Source organism: Phalacrocorax aristotelis, chromosome 10, assembly GCF_949628215.1.
Source record: "Phalacrocorax aristotelis chromosome 10, bGulAri2.1, whole genome shotgun sequence".
Classification (NCBI taxonomy): Eukaryota; Metazoa; Chordata; class Aves; order Suliformes; family Phalacrocoracidae; genus Phalacrocorax; species Phalacrocorax aristotelis.
In genome coordinates, this window is record NC_134285.1 from 9,840,663 (window position 1) to 9,855,378 (window position 14,716).

The 14,716-nt window shown below is 47.3% G+C and overlaps 1 protein-coding gene across 1 annotated transcript in view; it reads left to right on the top strand.

Moving 5' to 3' along the window:
• Positions 1-2,938: 2,938 nt before the first annotated feature.
• The window catches only part of SYT17 (synaptotagmin 17), a 39,410-nt gene continuing 27,632 nt past the window's right edge, over positions 2,939-14,716 (top strand). The window contains exons 1-5 of the mRNA XM_075105145.1: positions 2,939-3,137; positions 6,459-6,476; positions 7,869-8,017; positions 13,095-13,243; positions 13,670-14,289. Of these exons, the coding sequence (XP_074961246.1) occupies positions 3,123-3,137; positions 6,459-6,476; positions 7,869-8,017; positions 13,095-13,243; positions 13,670-14,289 (951 nt within the window). The 5' untranslated portion in view covers positions 2,939-3,122. The remainder of the gene's footprint in view (positions 3,138-6,458; positions 6,477-7,868; positions 8,018-13,094; positions 13,244-13,669; positions 14,290-14,716) is intronic.

Genomic DNA, 14,716 nt, shown 5'->3' on the forward strand with positions numbered 1-14,716 from the left:
GAAGTTGGACCTTTATGGGCTGCCAATAGCAGTGGGGAAGCACCAGCTTTTATAAAAACATCTGGAGATAAGAAGCTTATTTTTAGGCAGAGTGGTAGCCGGCTATTCCAGCAGACAGACTCCAGTGATGATGATAAGGACTTGGTGTATGAACAGCAGAGTTAAGACATCTCATCTTATCTTGCACCACCACTTTTCTCCTCGCCTTCCCCCTTGCAGCAGGAAAAAGCACTGCCAATTGCTTTAGGAGGATGCAAATGAAAATCCTTTGAACGAGCCATCAGATTTCTTTCCTTTCTTTCTCCACTTTTTCAGGGTGATGCTCTTCTCTCTCAACTTTAAGGCATGAAGCAGATGAAATTCTTTGACTAGGGGTTGGAAGACACATGCAGACGTGGCATTTTGAATACTGGCAGCCCTGGCTCTGATTTGTCTGAGAAGCTGCTGAATGGGTTTGCTGTGCTGGAGGTAGATTTTGCTACTTGCTGGGCTGGTTGTAATGCTTCAAGCGCATGCTCTGGATGTGGCTGATGTTGTTCCCAATGTGTATTAATATCAGTAAGAATAGAAATCTATCATAAAATCATATTCTGCAATAGCGGTGTTAATTACCTTGTTTTCTGCGCAGAAATTTTGCGTTTGCAAGCCTCGCCATCTGCATTGCAGCCATTACATGTGGGAAGTATGGAATGTGTCTTATCAGACACAGAGCGTACACAGCAAAGGACATCCAAAGGTTATGTTGTCGTCATGTCAAATGGGTCTGTTTGTTCTGAGTGCTGTAGAAGCAGAGCTTAATCAGAGCATCAGCCATATGCAGATTTGAAATTAGATTTTACAATAACCACCTGTCTGCTGTTTTGAATCCATCATATTCTTTGGGTTAGAGCTGTGTTTGCTTAGCGAATATATTTGCTGAGAGATTGTAATCTAAAAGCCTTCAAGCAACAGCGTAAAAGGCACTTAAATGCATGTATATGTATGAGCGTGCAAGGGACGCACATCTTACAGCTTTGTACTACAGTCTGCTACTAATGCATGTGGGGGGAGAAAAGGCATTTTTCCACATAAAAATCAATAGTATTAGCAAACTTCTTTTGCTCTTCTTTTTGGGTTCATAATACTTGTATATGTCAGCCAAAAAAAAAGTGTAAATTGATGCAGCACTGGATCTTCCTTTCTCTGTCCTAAACGTTTTTAAAGGCGTAAGTACAAACATGCCCATAATGTTTATATAGTGAGGCATGCCAAGGTTTTTGTGACTCACAGTATTCTGCCTTTAAGGAGTCAAAAAAATCTCTCTGAAAAGTTTAAACCTCTCTCCACTACGTTGTAACATGGAAAAAAAACCCCAAAATCCATGTGTTCACTTATTGCAAGCTGCATCAAGGCGGTGGTGAGTCAAGATGAAAAGAGCAACGATATTCAAAGTAGAGGCTGACATTTTAAACACTGGCACTTGGAAAGAAGTGGAATTAAAAAGAATTGCAGAGCAAAAATTGACAAACAACTTGTACCACAGTTTAATCATATGCTCAAAACTGCCTGAAACAAATAAGTACTACAGTTTTTTTCCTTGCTTATCTCCACTGTGGTAATTATTCTTCTAAAGTGGTAGCTGCTCTCCCTGGGGAGAAAAAGAAAATTTATTTTTTTAACTCAGAGTATGGCCCTTCCCACGGAAGTCAACAGGAGTTTTTCATTTAATTCAATGAGAACTTTGAAGGGTCATTAAATGAGATCAGTAACGCAAGGTTTCCAAAGCCGCGCTGCCCCAGAGGCTCCTGCCTCACCACACGGAGCAGTAGCAACCTGTGGGTTCTGGCTGCCAACATCTGAAGCTGTACAGATCCCCTCCCCTGGAGTGGGAGTGCTTTTGCCATTCGGCACAGTAAACTGAAATGTAACAGGGTTGTACTGAGTCAGGGAAGTGCTCTGTAGCGCACGACTCCTGTGAAATGCTGCCTCCTGCCTCTTCGCTTCTGTCCTGGGTTTAGCGTAAATCCATGTGCTCGGAAGGTGCCAGAAGTGTAGCTGGAGAATCTTCTCCGAGTACAAGGGGCAGGAGCCTTCATTTACAGCAGCGTGTAGGGAAACCTGTAATTTGTGTGGTACCAAGGTGGTGCTCAAGAGGAACAGCCCCAAATCTCCGCCTTTCCTCTACTTTCCCTTTCGAAGAGTTTGACCTCAAAAGAGACTGCTTTGAGTTTCCCAGGGCCAACCACCCTCGTGGTGGGATTTGCCCAAGAGGGTCCCATTGCTGGGCCGCATCTCTCCTGGCCAGGGCCTGAGATGTCAGCATGACACGCAGCCAAGCAACATGATGCTTTGTGTGCATGTGGGTAAACACTCGCTTCTTACTCCAGTTCCTCATCTTTTCTTGGGAAGACGTGAGTATGTATGTTTTAACTTAGTTCGTTGAAGCTCATAAAACAATTGCATCCCTGCTGCAACTCTGGTGTGCTTACAGCACCTTCTCGCAGAGTGAGCCCTTTTGGAGGAACACGCTGCTATAAAAACTGCTTCATCAGGCAAGGCCACCGCTCTCGCACCCGCTGCCGCCGCTCGGCGCGTACGTGCTTCTGCTCCTACGGCTACCTTCCCCCGCCGGCGGCGGCCCCCCGGGGGCCGTGCCGTGCTGGGCCGCCCCCCGGCTGTGTCCCCCGGGGGCCCGGAGGGGTTTCCAGCCCTGAATTTCCGCGCCGGGCCCTCTGGAGGTCAGTGTTTGCCCGCGCTGCAGCGGACCTGTTGCACCCGCGGCTCACGCCGCGCCGCGCAGCCCCGCGGAGGGTCCGCGGGCAGGGCCGGGCAGGAGCCCGCCCGCTCGGAGCCTCCGCCAGCCCCCTCGGAGCGCAACCCCCCGCACGCGTGTTCTGCCCACCCGATCAGCCGAGGGGGGCGGCGGGGCGCGGCAGGTCTCCTCGCCCTGACGGCGGTGCCTTGCGCGGCCGCGGAGGAACGGCGGACCCGCTCCTCGCCCGCGGGGTGCCGCCGCCGCGCCCCCCCACCCCACCCGACCCCACCCCACCCGGGGCGGTGCCGCACCGCGGGGCGTACCGCTGGTGGAGCGGCGCGGCGGGGCCGGAGGCGCCGTGCGCGCCCCGCGGAGCGCCCCGCGGAAGATGGCGTACATCCAGGTGGGTGCGGAGCGGCGGGCCCCGGCGCTGAGCGGGGGTGCGGGGATGTCTGGGGCGTGTGCGGGGGAACCCCTCGTTTCGCCTGCGGGACGGGTGCCGGTGCCGCGGCGGGTCCCCCCCCCCCCGCGCCGGTGCTTCTTGCCTGGTGCTAGTGCGCAACTTCGGGTTAACTTCTGGGGAGGAGTTCCCGCCGGCGGCCCCCGGCGAGGGGGTCAGGCGGGGCCGGGGCAGGAGCGGGGCTTGCAGCCCCCTGCCCGCCAGGCGCCGGGGTGGGAGCGGGACCCCACGGGGGCGGCCAGCAGCCCTCTCCCCTCTCTGCCGGGAGCAGTGGGGTGGCCCCGGGTGCGGGGAGCCCGGCCCGAGCCCGCACGGGACTTCTTGCGGGGGGGGGATGTTAAACCCCGCGGGCAGACCGAGGTGCGCCGGGGGCTTAATCGGCCGCTCCAGCCTGGGCGCAGCCCAGCAGGGCGGGGGGCTCCAGCCCTCGGCGTGATGGATGGGACCCTCCCCACCCCCCCGCTCCGTGTCAGGCTGAATTAAAATTTTGGGCGGGTGTAAACCCTGCGCGATTTCCTTCCCCCCCCCCCCCGGCCCTGCAGCTCCCAGCCGCCTGTTTTCCATCAGTAGCTCCGAAGGCTGCCGCCCAGTTTTGAGATCAACCCGAGCGGAGCATCTCCAGCTGCGCGGGGAGTCCTGGCGCTGGGGCGTTCATAGAGATACCCGCTGTCAGCGCCCCCCGTGACCCCCCGTCCCGCGGGACCGTGCCCACCTCCAGCCGCCCCCCCACGGCCCCCCTCCCACTCGGGGCAGAGCCGCGGCGGCGCCCGGGGGGTGGGAGCGGGGCGCGGCGGGCGCTGCCCCTGGGGTGTGGGCTGGAGCCGCCTGTGGTGGGGTGCGAGGCTCCCGGGGCCCCTCGGCTCGGCGGGGACCTCGAGTGGGGCCGGGCGGGCCCTCCGGCAGCGCCGATGTTGGGGCGCCCGTGTGTAAGGTGGGGGTGTCCGGGTGTGACACCTTGTTACCCCCACACTGTGGGGTTGGTCAGGTTGGGGTGCTGGGAGGCCACCCATGGGTATGTGGCTGCGGCTGTAACTGCAGGGGCACAACACCAGCGGGGACCCCACCCTGCTGCAGCATCCCCGGGGACCCTGCCACGGCAGGTTGTTGTAGCTGGTGCCTTGCCCTGTTTGTGACCAGTGGCTGTGCTGCTTTAGAGCAGGTGACCCTCCCAGTGGGCCTGGATGGCCTTGGGGTGCTGGGCTCCTGCAGCAAGGTGCAGAGTGGAGTTGTAGCCCTGCCTTGCACCTGATTCCAGGTGAGGGCGTGCGCCTGGGACAGCCGCAGCTGGCCAGTGGCGAGGGTGCACTTGTGGCTGGGGGCTCCCATCAGGGTTGTCCTCTGCTCGTCCTGCTTGGGATGACACAGCAGGGCTTGACGGTGTCTCCCTGACCTGGGCCAAGCCCTTCTCCACTCTGCTCCCTGGGATCCCCAGCGCCCGCTGGCTGTTGCATCCTTCCCTAAACCGCTGCCCTTCCCCAGTGCTGACCACCTCTCCCACTGTGAGTGAGGAGGATGCACACAGCTGGTTGTGTTTGCTCTCCTTTCATAGGCCCCTGCATTTAAGCCCTGTTTAAGCCATGGCACTGGCTACTTGTTTACCTCTTCTGCACCATAATACTTATTTCTGTTTCCTGGCGGAGATTTGTGGGTGGTCGCAGAGGCACTTTGTTATGGTGCTTGTGGGACCGCTGCCTGTGCTCTTGGGGCTGGTAGCACACAGGAGTGTTTTCACATCACTGATGGCCGATTGTAACCAGGAGGGCTCTTTGACACAAACCTGCCGTGCATCCCTGTGGGCCATTCGGAAATGCCACTTCCTTCGAACAGCATGTGTTTACGGCGTTCGATCGTGTGGCACAGATCCAGCTGCTTTATTTTAGAGCAATTTAAATATTCTTGTTGCAGCTTTGCTAAACCACTGTAGCTGTGGGTGCTGTGCTTTGGCTGCAACTTTGCATTAATAAAGAATGATAAAACCATTTAAACCATTTAGGACTTTCTTAAACAGTTGGTCCATGGGTATCTGGTAATCACTGTCTTGTCACATTGCACTGCAGCATTTCCAGTCTCTTAATTTGTGCTTCGAACAAGTGGTGGCCTTTTTACCAAGTGCTGGTTTCTGAGAAGTTTAAAAGGGAGGCTTGGGCTGAAATGTGGTCCATGGGAGAGTTCTTGAAACTAAAGACAACGTCTGCATCCCAGCTTCTTTATAAAACACTGCTCTTCTCCCTGTCACGAGCGTAAAGCTAGAAACCAACTTCTGCATGTGGAATAGTAGAGAAGAGGGTGGGGGGTTGTGTGATTTTTGTTTGTTTGTTTGGGATTTCTGTTGTGGTTGGTTGGTGTTTTTTGTTTTGTTTTTTTTTTTTTTTTTTTTTTAAAGGGATTCCCTCTACAGACAGCCAGGACAATTAGGAAACTCTTAGACATTAGATAGAAAGCAATAGGAAAGACATTTCAGCAGGCATTTGAAATACTACTAAGTCTCCAGTTATCAACGAAGTGGGTCAAGTATAGTGCTCCAAGGGTGGCTTTGTGAGTAAAGCACTGGCTTGCGATGATTTCTTCCTTTGCTGTAGATTTTCTCTGTGACTTGGGGGAAGTGGCTGTAGTGCAGATTTTTGAACTGGACTGCCTGACTCCAGTTTTAAGCACTTCTAGTTTTTCTGTTCTTCAAGTCACATCTGAGGATGAGACTGAAGATGCCCAGCTACCTCAAGTGATGTGTACGTAATAGAGAGTATTCTGAGTCTGTGTCCCTTCTTAGAAATGTTGCTTTTAATGAGTTGGCATTGAAACTGTGTTGTATGGGCTGAATCTGGAGGACAGCTTTTTCTTCCCACTGTGGCATCTAACTGGAAAATTTGGATATGGTGTGCTGTCAGCAGTAAGTAGTTGCAGTTAGAGACAGGTTATTAAAGAAAAGAAAATAAGTGATTACATGTGGTACCCTTTTAGCAAGTTAGCAAGGAGCAATGAGCAGGATTTTCATGGTCCAGGATGAGTTTGGGAATTTCGCTCCTGGGGAAGGAGGAGCAGAGGGAGCTTGCTGGGGAGGGACTGAAAACAGCAGAAGCTAATGCCTGGTCAGGAGACCTCTCCTTCCTCCAACATTTTCAAGGTACAGTCTTGCCAGAAATCCAAGCTCATCCAGACTGGGGCATGTCATGGCAGAAAATTTAAAGTTATTTGAGCATTGTTAACCTGTTTTTGTCTTTTTCATTTTGTTCCCCTTTGCTTCATCTTGGATGTCTAAAAGGACAGTTGGAACCAATAAATGAGGTGAGTTAATCTGATGATTCACTCTCTGCTCTGTCTCCTCACTCCATCCTGAGGGTATTGTCTTATATTTTCCGACTCTTTACTGATGTCCTAGATATAAGTAATGCACCGCATTTTGGGATGGTAATTTTTTTTGCAATGTTCAGATTTTGCTTATGGAAAAAACTGTGTGTTTTACTGGAGCCAAAAGAAATGTTCCTATGCAGGTCTGTGCTCCTCAGATGAAACCCTGTTGTGTGGTATGATAGTGCCCTTGTATCTGCACACTTGTGAATACTGAAAAGGTCTCAAGTATTTTTGGGGGATATCTACAGAGAAGTTCTCATGTGCTTTATTTCTTCAGCTTATTAGCTTATTAGGAACATTGCAAGGTCACATATAATTGTAAAGTGCTTCGACCCTGAATGTGCACGTGCTGTGCTCTGGCAGCTGCGTGTCTCCCCCGCCCATGACCGTGGAGCGATGCCCTTTGTTAGCGGTGTCCTTGTGCTGCTTAATGAGCCTTCTTACAAATCACAGAAGTTGGAGCTGGTGTGGGTGGGAAACGGGCTAAGGTTTGGCTTTCTGCTCCTCCTGAAGCGTGCAGGGCTTTGAAGTGGAGGGAGGGCTGTAGGGATGGCATGGAAATGGGGCAGCCGCCTGTTGACCCTCTGATGGGGTGCTCACACCCTGTGGTTGTAACGGCAGAGGAGCACTGTTATAGGTGGTGCTGCCAGCACCACCATGGAAACCTATGAAATGAAATACTTTTCTGGGTCAAGTAACTTCTTTAAAAAAAAAAAAAAAGGAAGGTTCTTCATTAAATTAATCTTCATAGCAGAGGTGAGGCATGTGGATAGCGTGCTTTTGCTTATCCATTTCAGTGGCAAGTTTGTTGGATTGTAATGCTGTATGTGCATGGATCATGCAAATATTAAGTGCCGATAAATCTACAGGGATGAAATGTATTCACATTACTGTGTTAAGATTTTCAAATTAAAAAGACCCTTGCTGGATTAAGTCAGAGCTTTCATTTACCTTCTGGTTTTAATTCCTTCTGTTGTACATTTGCTGATCTATTAGTTTGTTGATGTGCGTGAAAGAATAAGCATGTTTCCACTCTAGCATATTACTACGCCATAGTGTTTTGTAAATCACCCTCTTGCCAACCTACATAATAATACATTGCCACTAGAGGGGAAATACCTGCAGTGAATGCTTATTTTCCTGCCTTGTTACGGCATCAGTGAAGTTGGGCTGGTAACTGCATAGCACTTGTCTGTTGATATAGATGGAATAAATATAGTTCTTAATGTTCTGTTGCAGAAACACAAACATAAATACAGCTGAATGTTATTTTTCAATAGCTACTGATGGGTTGTAATCTTGTACTTTGGTTTCCAATGGCTTCAGGGTCTGCTTGCAAGAATCTCGGATCTCTTGCTGTGCCGGTGGACTTGTAGAAATTGTTGTCAGAAGTGTTTCGACTGTAGCTGTTGTCAAACAAATGAAGATGAAGTTGAAATCCTGGGACCTTTTCCTGCTCAAACTCCAGCCTGGCTGTAAGTTTAGATGCACAATTTCATAGCTTTAACTGAGGAGCAGGGCCGTTTAGCTGCAATGAGAGTATTGATACAAAATGTCGATAGGACATTCAGAGGATCCCACATAGAAAGGAGGAACCTCTTGCTGAGGGTGGGAATGTAGGCTACTCAATGGCAAGGTGAAAAAGGGCAGCCCTGTTAGCTCAAATCTTAAGGTTAGTCTTTGTAAAACACTTTTCCGATGAGTGAGACAGATGTTATTTTGTAAGCGAGCATAGCTACCTGATAACTGGTTTAGCTGCGCCCTTTTCCAAAGGCGCTTTTCATCTTCAGTCCTATTTCCTCTTCAAATGGACCAGCCCTTTGGAGCACTTCAACTTAGCTGAAATGCTGATGAGGTTGCTTTGAAACATTTTCTTATCCTAGCGTGAAGGTGGTTATCGCATAGGCAGGTGAAAGCCGTACCTCGTGCGTGCTCTAAAGCGGAAATTCATCTTAAGTTTCATTTAGCAAGACTTGATCTCCTGCATCATCTTAGTATTCTTCAAGATTTCCTCTTGAATCATTAAAGAACAACAGTGGCAATGCCGGGTTTTATCTGGGGCTTTGATTAGTGTTTTTGCAAATCTGTTACAAAGAAAGTCAGTGAAGTCTTTTCTGTTTTACTCCATTTTGAGTAAATTTGTGTATTTGCAGCACAGAAGTGACTCTGTGGAGGCATTAGTGAAACCAAGAAGGGAGCAGAGCTCTCCTCTCTTTTAGCGTCTGCTCTGTTGGCTGACCTGGACTGTCTTCTGTGAGAGCAGATTGTTTGATGGACACAGCCTATTTAGTACATCATATGATGCTCAGAAGTTGGTACCTAGGCACAGAGACTCAGATAATTTTGTCTGCTTCTGTGAGTACCTACTGTTGTTCTGTGTCAGGTCTGGAAGGTCCATGTCTTGGTGCTGCAAGAAATAAATTGTCCTATGTTTAAATCACAGTCTTGTCTATATACTTTTTTGAATCCATGTAGGATAGGGTGGTAATTAATACTGAAGCAATAAAAATAGAGATGTTCATGATGTGTTAGAGTGGTTTTTAAATGTGGAGCAGCATATTTAAAAGTCTGATATACACCCAGAAATGGATTCACCTGCAATTAATGGGAAATGGAAACAAAATCAATGATAAATAGGGAAGCATTGTGCACAGGAGAACACAGTGATGAGGTTGCAGTATTGGATGTGGAAAGATTGCTGCAGGAACAATTGCATACTTGTGAACAAGTAGCTAAGCTTGATGTGAGAGGATGCTTCAGTGTCCTGAGGAGCAGAAGGGTCATCATGTGTGTTTGGGGCTGTAGTTTTTGACTGCTGGATCCATCTGTCTGGCTAAAGGGACTTTGAAAGCATTGAAGCTCTGTTCTTTTGTTCTCAAAACTCAGATATATGGTGACTTTGCAGATGAGCTGGACTTTGCCACAGGCAGAGAACATTGAGACCTTCGGACTCATAAAATGCTCTCTCCAGCCTGTGTTGTTTTCTGCCAGTCCTGCTCTATCTGAAAGCCTCTACAACTAACTTACTGGAATGGCTGTAAGCAGAAGACAAAGTGCTCTGGAAAAAAAAAAACAACCCAGTTCTTCAACCATATTGTACTTTATGCTGCACCTACTCAAGCTAGCAGCCCTGGGTAGGGTCCCTGGAACCCCAGCCTAGGTCATGTGTCTATCTTTCATTCCAGCTTCAGGTGATCTGGTGCAGTTAGGGTCTCCCTGTTCTGCTCTAGAGCTGAGAGAAGGTGAGTTCCCAGAGGTAATGTCCAAGAGGGGCACCAGGTGTCCAAGAAGAAAACATATGAGAGAAGTAGCTTTGGTTTGTGAGGAGGCATGGATGTTGCTATGCTTTGGGATCACTGAAGTCATCATCTCCTCTGGCCCTGTTGCAAATCCTTTATCTCTGTGGATGCCTGTTAACACACGTTAATGTGGAAGCTGGAGATCAAGCTTTGCTTGCTTGAAAAGGCCGTTGGCTCCTCTTCTTGAGCTGGGATGGACCCAGGATGGTGCCAGGGAAGATAGTGATGCTTTATGCTTCCAGGATGACTTTGTCGGAAAGTGTTGAGGAAACCCAGAAATGAGTTGAGTGAGGAGGGTAAAGAGAGCAGAGGAGATACAGGGAGGGAAAGGAGCCAAGGGAATGTGATTGAGAGGAGAGGGGGAGAAAATGAGCCTGTAGAAGGACAAAAGTCTGGAAGATAAAGAGGAAAGGAGAGTAAAAGGCAGGAGGCAGAAAAGGTGTATTTCGTTTGCTGATCAATAGGAGGGCTATGCTTTTTATGTGTGCAGGTTTAAGGTGGAAATGATCCCATGCAGCCATTGCTGGCTCAGAATTCAGAAGCTGAAGCATATTTCTATTTTCACTGTGTTGATCTTATACTCTTAAATCTCTGTATGTGTTTTTTGGAGGTAGGAAACAATGTCTGGAGTTAGATGTGTGAGCAGAGTAAGGGTTTGGAATTGGTTTCAGAATAAGGTGTTTAATGGGTATGTTTTTAAGTGCTCAGAGATCTGTGTATGCCAATTGACCCCTCAGCGGTTTTTTTTTTTTTCTTTTAATTTTGAAAAGGGGGCTTTGGATTCAGTGGAAACCCCTAAAATGGAAGATGGATTTGACACCACCATATTCTGCATTTAGCTGCGTGCATTGAATTTGGGAACAAATCAATTTATTGTATTCCCTGCTTGCAGCCTTAAAGTGTTTTAAAAATAGATCTAGGTTTTCAGCTGAGATCTTTCCATCTTGCCACTTCTTCGTGGGCCCGGGACACCGGTGTAATGCAGAGTGCAATTTGTTCCTTCCTTACCTCCCCACCCAGTCCCCACGAGAAAACTGTTTTTATGGTCTTCATTGTCCTACTGGCAAACATCTGAATGCCCGTGCTTAATAATCCATCTATTATTTTTTTCCCCGTAAGTTTTCTCTTTGGCAGCTCTGAGACATCTCTTTGTCCTGGAGATTCAGGAGGGGATGTTAAAGCTGCAGGTTTAATCTCTTTCTCTTGGGACGCTGTTGATTTTTCTCACTTCCTGGATTTTTTTACAGTGGCAACTTTGAAAAAAACATTCTTACTGAAGGGACTCTAACTGTATTGACCTGAATGCATGGTAGCTTCTTGTTATTCCATGAGGAATGCTTGCATCCTGGTCTTTGCAGAAATGGGCTGGGAGCGAGGGTGTATGTCAGCGCTGCCTGTTATGGAATATTCTACATAAACCCCAAAGATAAACGGTGCATGGTCTGTGAGACTGAATTGAAATCAGGATGCGACTCCTCTTCCCAAAGGTTTTAACAGAAACAGAGCTGCTCTAGCCAGAGCCAGAGTTTATTTGAGGAAAAATTATTGTGGCTCAGTAGCAATTTCCTTACTAAAGGTCATCTGTATGTTATTAACTCACTATTATGTTTACCCGTTGTAGAACATCCTTAATGCCTCTCTTCCTGATTCCCTTTTCACCCTGCCTTCTCCTCGTTCTGTGCATTTGCTTCTCAAGTGCAAGTATATCCAAATGCTACCTATGATTGTGTAGGCCCACATTTAGGCATGAAAAAGCTATTTGTGTTCCAAGTACTGATTATATGTCAAACTGCATGATTTGGACTGCCTTTAATGGGCTGCAGAGTTGTGCAAATATTGTATACCCTTTTTAGCGTAGGGTTTGGTTTTAATTATTAGCAGACGATTTTTTAATGTGGATGAGTTGTGTGACTCTGGGTGGGTGAGATTTGCGTGGATCCTGCTGTGAACTTTGTGAGTTTGGATAAGCAATTCCAGTTTAAAGCTGTTTTACATTAGGGGGGCCTTTTCTGTGAGTTTACTGCTTTTTGCAGAATAATTTTATTGCACTAGTCCAGCCATTGGTTACTAAAGCAAATGATTCAACATATTTAGTTTATACCCAGCCAAGCCACATATGTCGAAAGGGTGAATCAGGAGCAAAACTCACACAGTATTCCTCTTTGCTTTGCTCATTTCATGCTGATGCTTTCCTTGTGATCTGCTGCTCTTTTTTGGAGTACTCTGTCTCATGGGTTAGCCAAAGGCTTATTTTGCGTGATGCACTACACAGCACATACCATTGTGTGATTTCATTTCCATCGGCAGATGTCTGCCAGCAGCTCCCCTCTGAATGTGCAGTTGGAGAGTTTCTCTCCTCTACTTATTGCTCTCTGTTTTTGTTCTTCTTTCGGTCAAGGTTGGGAGGTCCTGACTGCTTTTGTGAGCCACTGCAGCTGTGACATGTTGAGTTTTTTAACCAGAACATTGTTTTATATGAAAACATATATATATATGTAAACTGAAATGGGAATTACATGTGGACTTCTTTATGATGCCAGTCTTGTGTTGAGTCTTCTCAAACATGCTACAGCTCTCACTACAACTTGCTTATTCAGATGCTGCCAACTTCCCTGCTCCCACCGAGACCCCTGGGCAGTAAAATTACTATCTTGTGAGAATTACCTCTGCTTTATAGAAGTGGATAAAAAGAAGCCCATTATTTAAAAAGCCATGTCAATAAATAGCTGTTAATTAATTGTATTTATAAGATCGAGTTTGAAACCTTAGTGGTGTACCTGCAAAGCAATATTTTACTGAGAGAGGTGTGTGGTAGGTTTGAGATGTCTGTGTGGTGGTTTCCCATGCTGGTTCATTCCTAGTGAAGGCCATGCTTCCAAAGCGTAGCTGTGAATTTACAGCAATAAGCTACTGTTTGGGTTGTGTAGTTTGTGGGTATTTTTTTTCCTTTTTTCTTAAAGACATATAATACTTCTGATGAACATCTGAGTCACACATGCCCATGTGGCCTGTGTCATGCTCTAATACTGATATACCTCTGTTTGAAAGACAGGCAGAAAGATAAAGAATCTGGTTTTTTACATAGGTCTGAAGTCAGTTGCTCAGCCTTTTGCTTGCCAAATAGATGAGGAGATACCCTGCAGTATCCAGGGATGTGCACCCAAGATTAGACTCAGAATACCAAAATGCAGCTTTATTCTGTATATACTCCTTTTTCTGGGTTGGATCACACAAAGGTATCTCATTGTAACAGGATAAGCAGCCAAAATGAGGACAAAGATGGAGACTCCGATAATACAATCAGTGAGCTGCCTCCCCCTCTTCAGGATGTTTCCCCTGACAGAAGGCGGTCATCTTCAGATGCGTCACGGTCCACTTACAGCCTCACAAGGCGGATTTCAAGTAAGGTCATCCTTCCAACAGTAATGTAACTCTTGTGGGGAAGAAAATCAAACCGTAGTGCTTGCTCTTTCATCTTTTAGACAGGGAATCTAGTCAAGTTGAAGGTACGTTGATTAAAATCTCATCGTGTTCTGCAGGAGCACAATGGAAGGGGCCAGTGCTGTTTTTCTTGCTGAAGCATGTGCATGGTAATTAGACATGAAAATGGTTGGGAGGGAAAAGTGTAGCTGAGCTTGCACTTCAGTGTAACTAAGGGTGCTATTAATTGTTGACAATGTAATGGTGAAATGTCCCTCTGGGGACCCTGCTGTGCTGGGTGTCGCCAGACACGGAATAGCTGTACCCAAAGAAGCACAAGTTGACTTGCACCTGTAATGGCTTCAGCTGAGTTTCTAACAATCGTATCTGTGCATTTCTCTCATTTAGGTTTAGAGTCAAGGAGGCCAAGTTCTCCATTAATTGACATTAAGCCTATCGAGTTTGGAATAATAGGAGCTAAGAAAGAAATAGTTCAGCCAACTATCCTGCGAAAAACCTATACCCCAGATGACTATTTTAGAAAATTTGAACCAAGACTGTACTCTCTTGACTCGAATAGTGATGATATGGACTCCTTGACGGATGAGGAGATCTTATCAAAGTATCAGCTGGGCATGCTGCATTTTAGCACTCAGTATGACCTGTTGCATAATTATCTAATAGTGCGAGTCATTGAGGCTAGAGATCTGCCTCCTCCAATTTCTTACGATGGTTCAAGGCAAGATATGGCTCACTCCAACCCCTACGTCAAGATCTGCCTTCTTCCTGATCAGAAGAACTCCAAGCAGACCGGAGTGAAACGCAAAACGCAGAACCCGGTGTTTGAAGAGAGGTACACATTTGAAATCCCCTTTTTAGAAGCCCAGAGAAGAACTCTGCTTTTAACCGTAGTGGATTTTGACAAATTCTCACGCCATTGTGTTATTGGCAAAGTGTCAATGCCCTTGAGTGATGTAGACCTCGTGAAAGGTGGACACTGGTGGAAAGCCCTTGTGCCTAGTTCTCAGGTAACAGAATTTATCAGATTATTGCCACAATTTTTGTTGCTTTTTTTTTTGTGTGGTTCCTTTGCTTGTTGGCAAGTAACGCAGTTTCTAATTAGTCATTGTCATCTTGTTAATACAGCATCTGCTGGGTTGAAATAATATTGGGCCTATAACTGGTCTTATAGCTAACACTGTGAGGTAGAGGAGCTGTCCGCTTTCATATTCAAAGGAGGCGGCATGACAAAAGATCCTACTTCAACTCTTAACGAAAATAAATCAAGACTGCTTTGGAGGTCTGCACCTTTTGGAAGATTTTTCTTGTCACTGCAGTGACCTGCATCCATTTGCAGATGCTGCAGTGACACTGCCCCATCTGAGACACCCCTGTGGTTGTTAACGTGACTGTACTTTGGGTACATGAGTTGAACCACAGGTGCCAGTTCAGTAA